The 15,114-nt window shown below is 33.8% G+C and overlaps 3 protein-coding genes across 7 annotated transcripts; all 3 read left to right on the forward strand.

Moving 5' to 3' along the window:
• The first annotated feature begins 1,390 nt into the window (after nucleotides 1–1,390).
• On the forward strand, nucleotides 1,391–3,637 carry LOC108466465 (uncharacterized). Its single transcript, XM_017766827.2, has 8 exons — nucleotides 1,391–1,664; nucleotides 1,872–2,015; nucleotides 2,117–2,232; nucleotides 2,369–2,460; nucleotides 2,610–2,631; nucleotides 2,726–2,794; nucleotides 3,104–3,172; nucleotides 3,263–3,637. The coding sequence occupies exons 1-8, from the start codon at nucleotides 1,451–1,453 to the stop codon at nucleotides 3,341–3,343; spliced, it is 807 nt and encodes a 268-aa protein (XP_017622316.1). The 5' UTR covers nucleotides 1,391–1,450; the 3' UTR covers nucleotides 3,344–3,637.
• A 1,229-nt stretch (nucleotides 3,638–4,866) lies between these two features.
• Nucleotides 4,867–6,401, forward strand: LOC108460898 (60S ribosomal protein L21-1). Its single transcript, XM_017760598.2, has 2 exons — nucleotides 4,867–5,258; nucleotides 5,891–6,401. The coding sequence occupies exons 1-2, from the start codon at nucleotides 5,022–5,024 to the stop codon at nucleotides 6,146–6,148; spliced, it is 495 nt and encodes a 164-aa protein (XP_017616087.1). The 5' UTR covers nucleotides 4,867–5,021; the 3' UTR covers nucleotides 6,149–6,401.
• Nucleotides 6,402–7,730: 1,329 nt separating this feature from the next.
• On the forward strand, nucleotides 7,731–14,639 carry LOC108467209 (carbon catabolite repressor protein 4 homolog 1-like). Of its 5 annotated transcripts, XM_053025161.1 has the most exons (13): nucleotides 7,740–7,914; nucleotides 8,184–8,568; nucleotides 9,915–10,668; nucleotides 11,039–11,125; nucleotides 11,210–11,293; nucleotides 11,370–11,456; nucleotides 11,549–11,635; nucleotides 12,629–12,682; nucleotides 12,776–12,867; nucleotides 13,053–13,167; nucleotides 13,350–13,494; nucleotides 13,586–13,740; nucleotides 13,872–14,639. In XM_053025161.1, the coding sequence occupies exons 2-12, from the start codon at nucleotides 8,411–8,413 to the stop codon at nucleotides 13,729–13,731; spliced, it is 1,809 nt and encodes a 602-aa protein (XP_052881121.1). In that variant the 5' UTR covers nucleotides 7,740–7,914; nucleotides 8,184–8,410; the 3' UTR covers nucleotides 13,732–13,740; nucleotides 13,872–14,639. The 5 variants fall into 5 exon arrangements, with proteins under 5 accessions (XP_052881124.1, XP_052881123.1, XP_052881122.1 ...); XM_017767785.2 differs by having other exon boundaries at nucleotides 7,745–8,568; XM_053025164.1 differs by lacking the exons at nucleotides 13,586–13,740; nucleotides 13,872–14,639 and having other exon boundaries at nucleotides 7,731–8,568; nucleotides 13,036–13,167; nucleotides 13,355–13,473.
• Nucleotides 14,640–15,114: the final 475 nt, after the last annotated feature.

A 15,114-nucleotide genomic window follows, 5' to 3' on the forward strand; every position in this document is an offset into this window, starting at 1 on the left:
ATATATCTTTTTCAATTTTTAAAATTCTTTTAAAATAAACATCAAATTCCTAAAATCTGTATAAGGTTTGTTTTTCATTTAAAGTAAGATAAATTTGATAAATTGTATAAATTTTGAGCCTTTCATCTAATATATACATATATATATATATATATATTTAAAGTTACAATTAAGGAAAGCGTTGTAACGTGGCACAATTAAGAAATTGCTATTTGGCAACTTAATTATTTGCTAATTACAAAAGTTACACCATCCTTCCATCAAAGATTTAAGGAGGGAGTGATCAAAATATTCCATGTTGATAATGTTAGTGATGAACTATGGTTTTTTTTTAGTTTGATGACCAAAACAAAAATATGTTAATAGTTGGGTAATCAATTATGTAGTTTATCCAATTGTTTCTTTTTACTTTTTTAAGGTTAAAATGTGTTATTAGTCCTTATAGTTATCTAAAATTTGAGATTTAATCCTATACTTTAAAAATTAAAATTCAATCCTCCTATATTTCTAATTTAAAAATATTGTAGTCTAATTATTATCGTCGTTAGTAATTTTGGTCAAAATTTGTCAACTGAACATGCTTATTTTTTATTAATAATATGCTACGTCATATGAAGGCAGGCTAATCAATATGTCAAAATGACAAAATTTGATAAAAAATGCTAATAATATTAATGATCGATTTGATATTTTTGAATTAGAATCCTGTTTTTAAATTTATACATAAACTACACCCAAAGCTACTAAACTATTAGTAACTTTACATTTTGGTCACTTAACTTCAGAAAGTTATAGAATTGTCATTGAACTATTTGAAAGTTTTCATTTAAGTCACTGAACTATTCAAAAGTTTTATTCAAGTCCTTAGACTATCAAGTTCTTTTTTTAAGTTTGGCTAGTGAGCTCCAAGTAACAATTCGACAATGTATACAATGTATCAATTAATACTTGTCAATGAGTAGAAGAACATATCTTAGATCCAAGTTGATTCTACGATTAGTGTAAGAGATTGGAGAAAAAAATTGTTTGGATTTTGATTCATAGATTCGTAACATTTAAAGTTGCTTAATGAAAAAAATTAAATTGTAGAAGAGAAGGGGAATGAGAGTTTGCGATTGGTGCAGACGATGCAAATAGAAAATGCCATATAACACAATTTTAGCAACCCAGCGACTTAAAAACTTTCAAATAGTTCAATGATCATTTTGTAAAATTTTGAAGTTGAGTAGCCAAAATGTAAACTTAATAATAGTTTAGTAACATTGGGTGCAATTTATCCTTAATTTTTTAAGAACATGGACTAAATCACATATTTTATCAAAGTACAAGGACTAACAAATATTTTAACCTTTCTTTTTATTTCCAAAACCCTAAACCCTATGCCAAAAGTAAAGAACTTGAAAGAACTGAAAGCTTAGACAGAGACGGAAAACAGAGAGGAGGGTCAACAATGGCTTTGTATCTTAGACGAGCAATCAAATTAACAAACACAATAAGAACAACCACCATAATACTTAGAAGTTCAAATACCCAAACCCGCAACATCTCTCACTTTCTCCTTTCCCATAACCAATTAACTCCCCGTTCCCAAAACCTCACTCCTTTCTGTTCATTTGATTTTCTTAGAGATTCTCGCCGTGGTTTCGCCAAAGGAAAAAAATCAAGTATTTTTCTATCTCCATCTTTCTGATTTTCTGCTGGGATTTCGTTGTTTTCTTTCATCTTTTCGTGGATTGTGTTAATGGGTTGCTTGTTGTTTTGCTAAAATGAGCTTATATATGTATATAAATTAGAATGAATTGGATTCTTATGAAAACTAAAAGAAATGGGTTATTTCGTAGTGATTTTTCCTTAATTTTGCATTGTCACAGAGGATGATTCTGGTGGGAGTACAATGGAACTTGCCCCTGATATTGGGCCTTCTGTTAAAGCAAGTGCTGCATCACAGATGGATGCAGCAATAGTTGCCTTATCGCGGGAGCTAGCCAAATTGAGAACAGGAAGGGCATCTGCAGGTATTCACTATTCATCGACTTCCTGTGCATTTTTTTTTAAATTTTATTGTATTTGTAGTATAATGGTTTGAAGTTAAAACAATTTTGTTGTGTTTGTACAGGAATGCTTGATCATATTATCGTTGAAACTGATGGCGTAAAGATGCAACTGAACCATTTAGCTGTTGTTTCTGTTATTGATTCAAAAACCTTATCGGTGAATCCATATGATCCCAATGTAAGAGTCCCAAGTCTCATCTATACCGGATTACAATAATTTGGTTTAGGGTTTGACACTTTGAGGTTTAGGGTATGTCAAATTACAATAATTTACAATCCGCGTTAGAGAAAACGCTGACGGGTTTTTTTTGCAGACTCTCAAAGCATTAGAGAGTGCCATCATTTCATCTCCGTTAGGCTTAAATCCAAAGGTGGATGGTCAACGGTTGATCGCACCTATTCCACCGTATGTTTATGCTGAATACTTTCCATTTGGTTTTATCCGCAATGAGTGTTTCCTATGCTTTTTTCATGATTTGTTGTTATATATCCGTTGTCCATTTTGCTTTATGGTCCCTCAACTGATTTAGTCATTCTTTGTTTTGTCATGACCAGATTAACAAAAGAGCATATGCAGGTGAGTTTAGGATTGTCATGCCCTTTTTTTTTTCACTTATTTTGTACTTTCATCTATATGCTATTTGCTGCTAAGATATTCTTACATCTACCAGGCTATGTGCAAAGTTGTTGCCAAGTCTTCCGAAGATGTTAAACAAAGCATAAGAAGGGCTCGACAAAAGGTATTGAGTAATCTCTGATTTTTCTTTTATCGGTAAATTTAATGCAAAGAAAGTAATTATGAGTTCTAACTAGTGGATGAAACTTTTAAAAATGAAATGTCCAGTTTTGAATGCAAAATCTCTTCTTATGGAAGAAGGTTCTCCTAGCTATGGTCTAGATGTTCGTACTATGGTGATTTTGCATGTATTGCCTGCACTACTTTTTAGTGGATGATCTTTTATAGCATGCTTAAAATATCGATTTTCATTTTATTTTTTAATGTTATACATGGCAAGTGCTACTAAGTAAATATTTTGCTTGCTTTACAGGCATTGGATACAATAAAGAAAGCGGGTTCTAGTTTTCCCAAGGATGAGGCTAAGAGATTCGAGAAAGAAGTGAGCTTGTTTCATTGCAGTTGAATAACGTGATTGAAGTTGTGGATTAATTAGACTGACAATCTACTGATGTTTGAAAATTGTCTCCAGATTGATGAGTTGACTAAAAAGTTCGTCAAGTCCGCCGATGAATTGTGCAAGGCAAAGGAGAAGGAGATCACTCAAGGCTGAGAAGCAATGTTGTGGTGCTCATACAATCCAACAAAATTTCTTTGCATTGAAAGCTTAGGTGCCTAGTTCAAACTAGTTTTCGACTTGATATATATGGTAACATTTACTGTCGACTTTCATTGATTCAATGGTGAAAGTAAAATTTTATGCTTTTGCCATAAGGTTCAGCTGATGAGTTTTTGGGGCAAACATGAATGACTTTTCATGCACTCTTTCGTCCAAATTCATGGACTATATTGAATGTATTTTAAGCATATAAATTTTAAAAAGATGCAATGAGTTACAACTTTTGAATCCCATGTATTATTATGTTTTTGTTTGTTTGGAAAGAATTAAAGAATATGATTTAGGGATTAATTTTGTTATACATGCACAAGAATCTATGTAGTATAAAAGGAGAATTTACCTTGTGGTATGTATAATTTACAAGAATGTTAATGTTTTGGTATATGAGATATTGATTGAGTAATTGACAAAAGGAGAATATGATCATTGAGAATAGTTAAAGTATCAAACATGGTCATCGATGCCTTTGGGCATCGAATGTGATGCTTCTCACTTGGGATCACAGACGGACTAAGTAAGGGGTGTTACAATGTCTGTTGTTACCTGCTTGGACTGAGGAGATTAATGCTTACTTGTGATTGACACACTCGTATTCATGATTAGAATCAGAGAAATTGAGAGGTTGGACCTTAGTCGACCATATCTAATCGGCTCACAAATCATGGTTTTTGGGTCAAGACGAGAGACTGGGATTAGTCATAACCGGTATACAATCAACTCATAGAGTTGAAGTGAACTAAATATTTTACTTGATTTGAACCATTCCAAATATTCCGGTATACAATCAATTGGTCGTTCTGATTTAAGGGTGGGGTTATAGGGAGAAATGGGCTTTGTATTAAAAAAAAATTATTTTGTGCATCGTACTGTTAAAAGAAAACTAGTTTCATAAAATAGGTCAAACTGTGATTTAGTTCTTTTACTATGTTTAAATTTCAAATTTAGTCCCTATATTTTAATTTAATTCATCGGCTCCAGCATGGATTTTTCTTAAAGCATCCCTTTCAATACACAAAAAAGTGTTAGAATTATGAGCTGCAAAGAATTCTTTTAAGAAAAATCTAAACATTTTACTAATAATAATTAATTACACGTAATTTCAAAATTGAGAACTAAACTTTGTCTATATGAACTATATCTGAAATTTAAGCGTGACCGAAACCATAATTTCATCGAATCCCGTGTGTTTCGGCCTGTTAGTTAGGGCGTTCACCGCCCCAAGTATGGCTTGAATTCGAATTACTTTAGTGGTCTATTGTAAGGATTTTACCCTCTTTTTATAATTTACCAAAAAAAAAAAACATAACATCACCTGGAAAGTAAAGTATTCTCAACATTATGTTGGACATAATTGAATTAAAAAATGTTTATTTGGGCCTCGAATAAAAAAAAATTGTTTGAACCAGACATCTTTTGAATCTTTGTTTAAACCGGTCCACATGCTAGACGGGCTTGGAAGTACACGAACCAGAAAAAGAAATGGAAACCCTAAAGGAAGTATAAGGATGCGGCTATAAAAGCATCAGATTTAGGGTTTTTGCTGGTCTGCGAAGCTCATAGCCACTCTTTTCTTCAAGCGGGTGAGAGAGAAGAAAATCTTAAGAGGCCGAAGATGCCAGCTGGTCACGGTCTACGTTCTCGAACAAGGGATTTGTTCGCCAGACCCTTTAGAAAGAAGGGTTACATTCCCTTGTCTACTTACCTCAGGATCTACAAGATCGGCGACTACGTCGACGTCAAGGTAAACGGTGCCGTTCACAAGGGTATGCCCCACAAGTTCTACCATGGTCGTACTGGTCGAGTTTGGAATGTCACAAAACGTGCCATCGGTGTCGAAGTCAACAAGCAGGTATAAAAATGGCTATTTCTTTCTTTTCATTAAGAAATGAAGGTCTTTTAGTTCTGGGTTTTTGTTTAATGAGGTTTTGGTGAATGGTGTTCTTGGGTTTTCGATCTTCACTTTGCTTGATGTATTATTTGAGTTATTTTCTGTCTGGCTGAGAATCTCTGTTTTGTTTACTGTTTTCAAATGGAATCTAAGTCATGCTTCTGAAAATCCAATTAGATTTGTTTCTCAACTTGTATTATACTGTTTTGTTATATGTACTTGTGGCTTCCATTGTTAATATCTTACGTTCTTTTATTGTAAGGTTAGATTTCCTTGCTTATATGGTAGGAATCAGTATAATTGCACTGACCTATCTTATTGTAGCAGTATAGCATTTGTTTAAATTCAGGATATATCAGGGTAGCTGTCAGGCTAATATAATCGAAATTCACTCTTTCAATAAAGATTACTTGCAAATTTCCATCATTGTTTTAATGAATGGGCTTTGATGTAATGCTTAGTGCCTATATTAACTGGACTCGGGGATGAGTGTTGAATATGGTATGTGTATGGCACAGTTATATGAATGATTTGTATGTTGTATGTAGATTGGAAATTTATGTGCTTTGTATTGGTATATTTGTGGACTGCAGGTGGGAAACAGGATTATCAGGAAGAGGATTCATGTACGTGTTGAGCATGTACAGCCTTCGAGGTGCGCTGAGGAATTCAAGCTCAGGAAGGTGAAGAATGATCAACTCAAGGCAGAGGCTAAAGCAAAGGGTGAGGTCATTAGCACAAAGAGGCAGCCAGAAGGGCCTAGACCTGGTTTCATGGTGGATGGTGCTACACTTGAAACTGTTACGCCCATCCCATACGATGTCGTTAATGATCTCAAGGGTGGTTACTAAATCCACTCTGTTTTTTGTTTGCGGTATTGTTTTGGTTTTCCTTTTTTTTTTTTTTGGCAAAACATCAATGGTGAACTGAATTAAACATTTGGAAGTGCTGTTTTCTTTAGTATATTTTGAAGAGGTACTGAATCTTCAGAGATTTTAATGTTATGATATCATTTTAGAGATTATGGATATGCCTATGATAAAGTGTAGTATTTGTTTATACATTGTGTTTAATATTATCATTTTGTCATAGTCCAATTTAAAACCTTACTACTTTCATAATTTTTCATAAAATTATTTACACTTGTATATCACATAATTTATATTGTTTTGAACTTTAATGTCATTATAGGTTCTTATCATATTACAATGCTTAGAACTATTCATAGTTTTTCCTCAACCTTTAAATAGAAGGATAATGTGCTTCAGCGCAATGGAACTCCCGTCCTCTTGTATTGGCTTATCGATACTAATTGAGTTAAGACTCATTCAGCAATTCAAATTTATTCTTCTTTCATTTTTCAGCTTTGCATATTCTACACTTTTTAAGCTAGATAATTCATAACCATTACATTACATTTGCATTTCAATACCTTTCTCAATATTATTTCAGCTCCTTAAAATACACACATTATTTGATTAATGATATAGACTTAACTTCTTTCATTCTTATTACTATTTCCATAAGAAAAATAAAATAAAATAAGAGTTTGAAATTAATATTAAAATCAAGAACTTTTATGGGTAAAAATTATAGGTTAGGGTTTATTTAACCATAAAAATAGTTTAGGGTTTGTTTAAATAAAGTATGATAGTTTAAGGGCTTTTTTAGTATATCAACCAAAATTATTTTTTAATCACTTTTTTTCATTTCTAGGACCATTGGAAGATACAAATATCCATATTTAATTACATACTATATCTATGCCAGTTAAAATGAGGTTTATTCCAATTCGGATTTAAAGATTAAAACCCAGCTAAAATCAGCCCTGACTCAATTTACAAATTATTCAATTTAATCCCTTAATCAATCATAAATGTTTTAATTTGACCGTAAAATCAATCTAAAAATTGATATAATCCTAGTATTTCGATTTGGTCCAAAATTCTATCTAAAAACTCATTTTCGGTAAATTTAAAGGCTAAAAACACTATAATTGAGATTTGATTTTGGTGATTTTTTAAAGAATTAGGATCAAAATTGATAGATTTTATAAATACCAAATAGCTAAATTTGTTATTGTGATAATATCACTCTGGTTCTCGACATTCAATTTTTAGTCAATTTATTTTTTTAATAGAAAATCTAATTGAATTGTTAAAATTTTAATAGCACTAATGTTACAACCCACGTAACATTTTATGTGTACTTCATTCTCAACCTGCATAACTGTTTTAATTTTTTTAATTATTGAAATTTATAATAATTTTTATAAAATAGATGTGAATTATGATGTGAATTTCGATAAAATTTTAATAATTTAGTGAAGTATTTCAACTAGAAATTTACTTCAGTTGACAATTGAGGACCAAAGTGATTTAAAACAGAAATTAGAGCCAAAGTGAAAATAATAAAAGTTAGGGGTTAAATTGAAGATTATGCCAAAAACTCTGTTTCTCTTTCTTAATATAAAGAGATCCGACTAGAAAGAGGAAGGGAAACCCAACCAAAGCCACCCTGTCCCTCCGCCACCACACTCCCACCGTCGCAACCATCATTTTCAGCACCGACCGAACCGTCGCTGCGGGTCCCCAAGGAAAATCCGTACAATTTATATGTATATTTTTTAAACTGATTACCACTACTAATTTTTGTCCTGCAACATTTTTTATATAAATTTTCTCTTTATAAACATAGTCTTTCCTTTCTAACTTCCTCTGTAAAACCCTAATTATTATTATTAGATTGCTTCTTCCCCCTTTCATTTCTTTCTCTCAAAAGTCCCAATTTTTTTGTTCATTCTTTTCAAAACCCTAAATTCTGTTTCAAGATCTGGTGTTAGCTTTCCTTGTTATATCTTCGAGATTAAATTTAGAGGTTTTTTAGGGTTTGCTTTAATTGGAAAAGAGAGGACGATTTTAGGTCAAGTCTGGCGGGTTTTTGGCTCAAGTAAATGGCGGATCCGCCTGGACCCTGCCCTGATAGGATTGCTAATCATTTCAAGGACATTTCTTGTTCTGCTGCTGCTTTTGGTGTGGGATTGGATTTGATAGGTTTACAAAGAGGTGACCGTTGCGAACTGTGACAAACAAAGGAAGCCGGAGAAGTAAAGCATGCTGAGCGTGCTACGGGTGCACCTCCCTTCTGATATACCAATTGTTGGCTGCGAGCTCTCGCCTTACGTGCTCTTACGCCGACCAGACAAGACCGTTACTACTGATGATGTGCCTGAGTCCGCCCCTCTTGATGGTCACTTCTTGAGGTACAAGTGGTAAGTGTTTTTAAATCCATCAAAGTAATTTTTTTTTTTTTGCTGTTTTGTTGATTTCTTAGCTCATTTGATTTGCATTTTTAGTTAATATGTGAACTTTTGAAATTAATAGTTAAAGTTCTCTCTTTCTTTTTTTTGGCATTAATATTTAATTTTTTGTGGTTTTTGTATTTCAATTACGTGTCGTGTTGGCCAATTGAATTTTGAGCTTTTTTTTTGGGGGGGGGGGGTGTCATATCATTTTATTGTTCTTTTAGTAAATATGTGGATGCTTTCTGTTGGTTTTAAGTGTTTGCAGTAAGAAAAATTCTCAGGTTTTGTGTTTTATCAGATTGTGGGTTTGGGTTAGTTTCTTGGGTGTGGTATTATCTGATTGTTTTTGTAAATAAGTATACATACACATAAGGGGATGCGTGGAATTGAGTTTTATAAGTTCCTTCCCCCTTTTGAATTTTGAGTTATTGTCTTTTGTTATTACCCTATGTGCTAGGTTTATTATGTGATTGCTTTTGATTTATTGCCATCCGCTTTTTGTTACTCCATGTGCTAGGTTTATCATGTGATTGCTTTTGATGTGTTGCAATATGTCTTTTGTTACACTATGTGCTAGATTTATCATTATGTTTAATGATGTCTTTTTTGCAATTTTTAGAAGGCCTAAGAAGTTTATTGATTCTGGTTATGCTGTTGAGTTTTGCAACATTTTGTTTGGGTTCACTTGGATTTAGTTTACACCGCTTCTTTAGTTGCAAGAGTCGAAGTGTTTTCAACTCTTTTTTGTTATTTGCTGACCTGACTCTATGAGTTAGGATGTCCATCCTGCCACCTTGCATTATTGTTATTATTAGAGACTTATTAATAGGTGATAGAAAGTTGTAGTTGTTTCAATATCATTTCTTTTATTACAAAAGGACCTTAAAACTTTCTTCTTTGGTTTTGACATCAGTTAGTTTTTTCAATATAATAAAAGATGATTACTAAATATGAAGCTGAATTGTTGGATTACTCAGTCCTTGAAGGGCATTTATATCTATTCATGTTAAAGAGAAAAGTCTTTAACTGCTATGGGTTACTATCTCTGTGAAGGACTAATATATGCTTTGGATGCCTTATAGTTTTACTGAACTTTGAGATAGGAGATACTATGCATTGTTATTTTAGATTTCTCTGGATTTTCATATTGGAGAAGAGATATTTATCTGTATCATGTTCCTTAAGTTGATCTTTCATTAGATTGTGTTCTGTTTGTGGGATTAGGTTGAAAGTTATGTAGCATGTTGATAGTTTGAAAATTTATATATTATCTGTCTAATAGGTGTTGCTCTTTTCTTGGGGATGTTTTGCAGGTATCGCATACAAAGTGATAGGAAAGTTGCTGTCTGTAGTGTACATCCCTCTGAGCAAGCCACGCTGCAGTGCCTAGGTTGCGTGAAGGCAAAGATACCTGTTGCTAAAAGTTACCATTGTTCTCCAAAGTGCTTTTCAGATGCATGGCAGCATCATCGAGTCCTTCATGACCGTGCTGCAAGTGCTGTAAATGAAAATGGAAATGAAGAGGAAGAGATATTTGGCCGTTTCAATAGCACTGGGTCTGGAGTTATTAGTGCTAGTTTAACCGGTTCAGCATCAAGCACTAGCTTGACAAATGGTTCAACACCTCTGTATCCTACTGCTGTTACCCAAAGGAGTGGTGGTGAAACCTGGTTTGAAGTTGGATGCTCTAAAACATATACCCCAACTACAGATGATATCGGTCATGTTCTCAAGTTTGAGTGTGTTGTCATTGATGCAGAAATGAAACTACCTGTGGGACAGCCCAATACTCTTTTGACATCTCGTGTTATTCCAGCACCTTCCCCTAGTCCTCGGCGCTTGATCTCAGTAGGCGGAGCTGATATGATGGGACAACTAGATTCAGATGGTCGCCTTTCATCCTCTGGAACTTTTACTGTTCTCTCATACAACATTTTGTCTGACTCATATGCCAGCAGCGAGTTATACAGTTATTGCCCTTCGTGGGCTCTTTCTTGGCCATATCGCAGACAAAACCTGTTGCGGGAAATCATTGGTTATCGTGCAGACATTGTTTGTCTTCAAGAGGTGATACTTCAGTATTGTTTGATGATAGTTTTATCAGAACCGTTTTGAACTGAAACACATCTTTGAAGTTTAGTGCTTGGAAAAAACTTTGTTTCATATTTACCATTAAATTTTGGGTGGAAACATCTAACATGGTGCAGTTTCATTGTCTTAATTTAGATGGTGTTTTATACTCAACTATTTTTGTTAACAAAGGATACAGTTTTTAGAAAAAAACAAGGAGATTGTAGTTAAATGAGAAGGAATATTCTGGATGTTGGAATTTCTTATTGATAGATACACTCATATTTAGCAAGAAGTCATCTACAGTCTTTGGGCATCCAGGTGAATATAGAGTGTGCCTCAATATGAATTATTGTCATCTTTTCAGGTGCAATGTGACCATTTTGATGAATTTTTTGCTCCTGAGCTGGACAAACATGGATATCAAGCTTTATACAAGAGGAAGACAAATGAGGTTGCTTAAGAACTCCTTGATTCTCATCTCACTAATTTAGTGATATTACTCTTCTGTTTGTAGTTGAGATCGTTTATGATGCAGGTTTACAGTGGAAATATCCATACAATTGACGGCTGTGCTACATTTTTCCGTAGAGATAGATTTTCCCATGTCAAAAAATATGAGGTTCGGAAGTATTTGTAATGTGGTATATAGGTTTTTACATGTGTTTTTGTGCTAAAGCAAGTGATGTCTTTTGCAGGTTGAATTTAATAAGGCTGCTCAATCCTTGACTGAGGTTGCAGTTCAAACTACTCAGAAGAAAGTTGCTTTAAATCGATTGGTTAAGGTAATAAATATTTATAGCTAACTTGGATATATCCATTCTCATATGTTGTATATTCCTCTAATGATATCTTGTAAATTCTTCTTTGTCTACAGGATAATGTTGCACTTATTGTGGTTTTAGAAGCAAAGTTTACTAATCAAGGAGCTGACAATCCTGGGAAGCGTCAGCTTCTTTGTGTGGTAAGAATTATTACTTTATTCTTCTATGCTAAATTTTCCTTGCTTTCTCCAGTACTGTCTGTACTGTGCATGATTTCACTTTCATGCCTTACTTATGATCAGAACATGATACCATATTGATAGTGGTGATTGTTATCTTGTTATCAGTTTTAGCGGGCCATTGGCAAGTTGAACATGATTTAATCATGTTGCAGCTATTTTGCTCTAAGATAAAGGATGTTGGGGTTCTTTAGCCTTGTACTTTTGAATCCATTTAGTTTCCTGGTTCCATCCTATATCATCTAAAAAGGATTTAATTAGCAAGTTTAGCACAGCCTGTTGAACATGTTGCAAGAGGAGCAGCATTTTCTGAGTCTAAAGTAGCCTGTCTGGTTTTATAGAACTGAAATTACCTAACTTGTTTCCATGTTATCCCGTCAATTGGTTTGATTAGCAGGTTAGTTCAACTTCATCACTTCATATAGACCGTATAAAGGTGTAAATAATTCTGTGCACTGCAGCTGGCGGGCTGTGATGCCGAAAACAGTTGTAATGCACTGAAATTGGCTAATTAGTATCTTTATTTGAATAATAGGATGTTTGATCTTTCACTTGATTGATATAATTGGCTTGTGCATAATAGTTACTCTAACAATTAAATGTATCAGTATCCTATGAAACTTTCCATACTTTATTATTACTGAATCTGAACACAATTAGATTGATTCAACTATTGTAAGATCTCTCTCTCTCATATTTGGTTTGTATTTTGGTTCTTTTCGTCCTATCTTCATGCTCCTTTGAACGTCTATTTTTCTCAAACGTGGCATTGAAATGTTTTAATATATTAATCCCTTCTGGAAGTCGGGCTACTATTCTGTACATTCATGAAAGTAAACTGATCTAAGTTACTACATTTACTTGTTTATTTATATCTTTTTGCAACCTTTTTATTTTTGTAATTTCCAACTGCATCATGTAACTGTTCCCACTGTTCCTGGTTTTGGAATACAGGCAAACACACATGTAAATGTTCAACAAGAGCTAAAGGATGTCAAAATCTGGCAGGTTCTGATTTTTCTTCATGTATATAATTATTTATGCATGCACGTTTCCATAATCCAAATAATTGCTGACTCTGTTTTTCTAATGTTAAATCAGGTGCATACTCTCTTAAAGGGGTTGGAGAAAATAGCTGCAAGTGCAGACATTCCAATGTTGGTGTGTGGGGATTTTAATTCTGTTCCTGGAAGGTAACTCTGCTATTCTTTACATTATATTAGATTATTTAGCGCTTCAGATCAGTTACACAATGCTAGATCAGTAGATGTTTATTGCTTCAGAACAGTCTCAGAATGTTAGATTGTTTACTGCATCAGATCCATCTTATTCACATTAGACTTTTGCTGAATTAAATGTAGTGTTGAATTTTGTCCAGTGCTCCCCATTCACTTCTTGCTATGGGAAAGGTTGATCCACTGCATCCGGATTTATTGGTCGATCCACTTGCAATTTTGCGTCCTCACAGCAAGTTGACTCATCAGTTGCCACTGGTAAACTTTCTTACATTAATGAACTGCTTTAAGCAGTCTCTTATGTTTTTACCCTATCATCCATTTAACAATGTTTTAATGGGGTTTTAAGAAAACAGTGGAGACAGTCTTTAGTTGAAATGGGGCTGGGGTTCGATAGATAATTCCGGGGTTATGTTTGACTAAGGTAGGTTTTCAAATAGGTTAGTGCTTACTCAGCCTTCCTAAGAGGAATTGGTCTTGGTTTGGAACAACAAAGAAGAAGGATGGACCCAGCAACTAATGAACCTTTATTCACAAATTGCACAAGAGATTTTATCGGCACCCTAGATTACATATTTTACACTGGTAAGTTAATTCCTGAATGCCTTTCTCTTAGATGTTTGATGTTGCTGTTAGTAATTTCAGTTGCTTATGAGTATTTGGCTTCTACTTTCAGCGGACTCTTTAACGGTGGAGTCATTATTGGAACTCTTGGACGAAGATAGCTTACGGAAAGACACAGCCCTTCCTTCCCCGGAGTGGTCCTCTGATCATATAGCTTTGTTAGCTGAATTTCGATGTGTGCCAAGGACTAGACACTGACACTATTAGGTATGCTGTTACCACCCTTGATTTGTTAAATGGGACACAACAATATGCAGCTGTGCTGGTCTCTATTCTTGCCTTTCAACATCTCCTAAAGGATTTGTTTGCATAATAACAAGCTGCTGCATGTTGTTTAGGTCTCGGTGATGACCAAGAAAATGGCGGAGAGAAGCCGATGGTTACACAGATAAGTTATATACATTTGTGTGAAATGATAGTCATGCTCCCTGTGTTTTAAGGTATCTCTACAAGGGATCTCATTGCTGTGATCATATGTTACATTACACCTCTGTTTCATAGAGAAAATCATTATGGCCCCTTTTTTTTCTCGTTTCTTTTTCTTTGTTTTTCCAATAGAAATGTCCACTCAGTGTCCTCTGTACTTTAAAGATCTCTGCAAAAGAAAAAAAAAAAAAAAAAGAAGCAAGCTGTTCTCCATTCTTCTTAAGTTCCAATTTTCATTTTGGTCTCCAAGGAATAATATTCTTTATTTATTGCTTTATATGTTATCTCTTTTTTACATTATTTGTGAGAAAATTTGATGGAAAAGAGTTTCAGAAAATCTCCATATCAAGTTTCTTCTGGGAAATGTTAATCCAAATACTGAGCTTATTTGCACAAGAATACCAAGAGGGACCACTTAAGGAACGGAAGAACACCCCACATAAGGTCCTACTACACTATCCAGGGTCTTTACTCTTTTTTTCCCTTTTTGAAGTACAAAAAAAAAAAACAATGGAAAGAAAGAACCATTATTGGTTCTAATTATTCAAAAATTAAATAGATTCTTGTATATTTTTCTTATATAGAATAAATTATTTATTATGGTTTTTTTTTTGCTGAGCTACAATAATATGTGAAAAATGTAATCTATAATATATAAAAGCACTGACTTTTTAGGAAAATTGAGAATATCTTCTATTTTTGGGTAATTAGGCAAATATGTCAGATTTTGAAGTGTATTAAGGGTTTTAGGTCGTTTTTCTCAAAATTCATGAAAATAGGCCATTTTTAGAAAGAGAAAATGAAAACGCTTTTTGCTAGATGCAGTTTTGTACCAGCCAAGTGTGTTCCTCGCAATGCGATTTTTAAAATCGCAACCCAAAATAACTCTAAACCATAACTTTAAACTTAACACTGTGAATTTTGGGACAAAACTTTAGAAGCTCGAGAATGTTAGGATAAAATTGATACATCCCATCGAAACTTTTCAGAAAAATGTTTTTTTGAAGAGTTCTTTTATTTGTCATGTCTAATTTTTTCCTTCATTTTGAAGCTATGTTTTGTATCCTGTGGCAAAGGTTTCCATATGATATATTTGATGTCAAAGGCGACATGGATGTCAAGGCGATGTTTGATAGGCATTGCCTTAGTGAGAAA

Source organism: Gossypium arboreum, chromosome 2 (assembly GCF_025698485.1).
Source record: "Gossypium arboreum isolate Shixiya-1 chromosome 2, ASM2569848v2, whole genome shotgun sequence".
NCBI lineage: Eukaryota > Viridiplantae > Streptophyta > Magnoliopsida > Malvales > Malvaceae > Gossypium > Gossypium arboreum.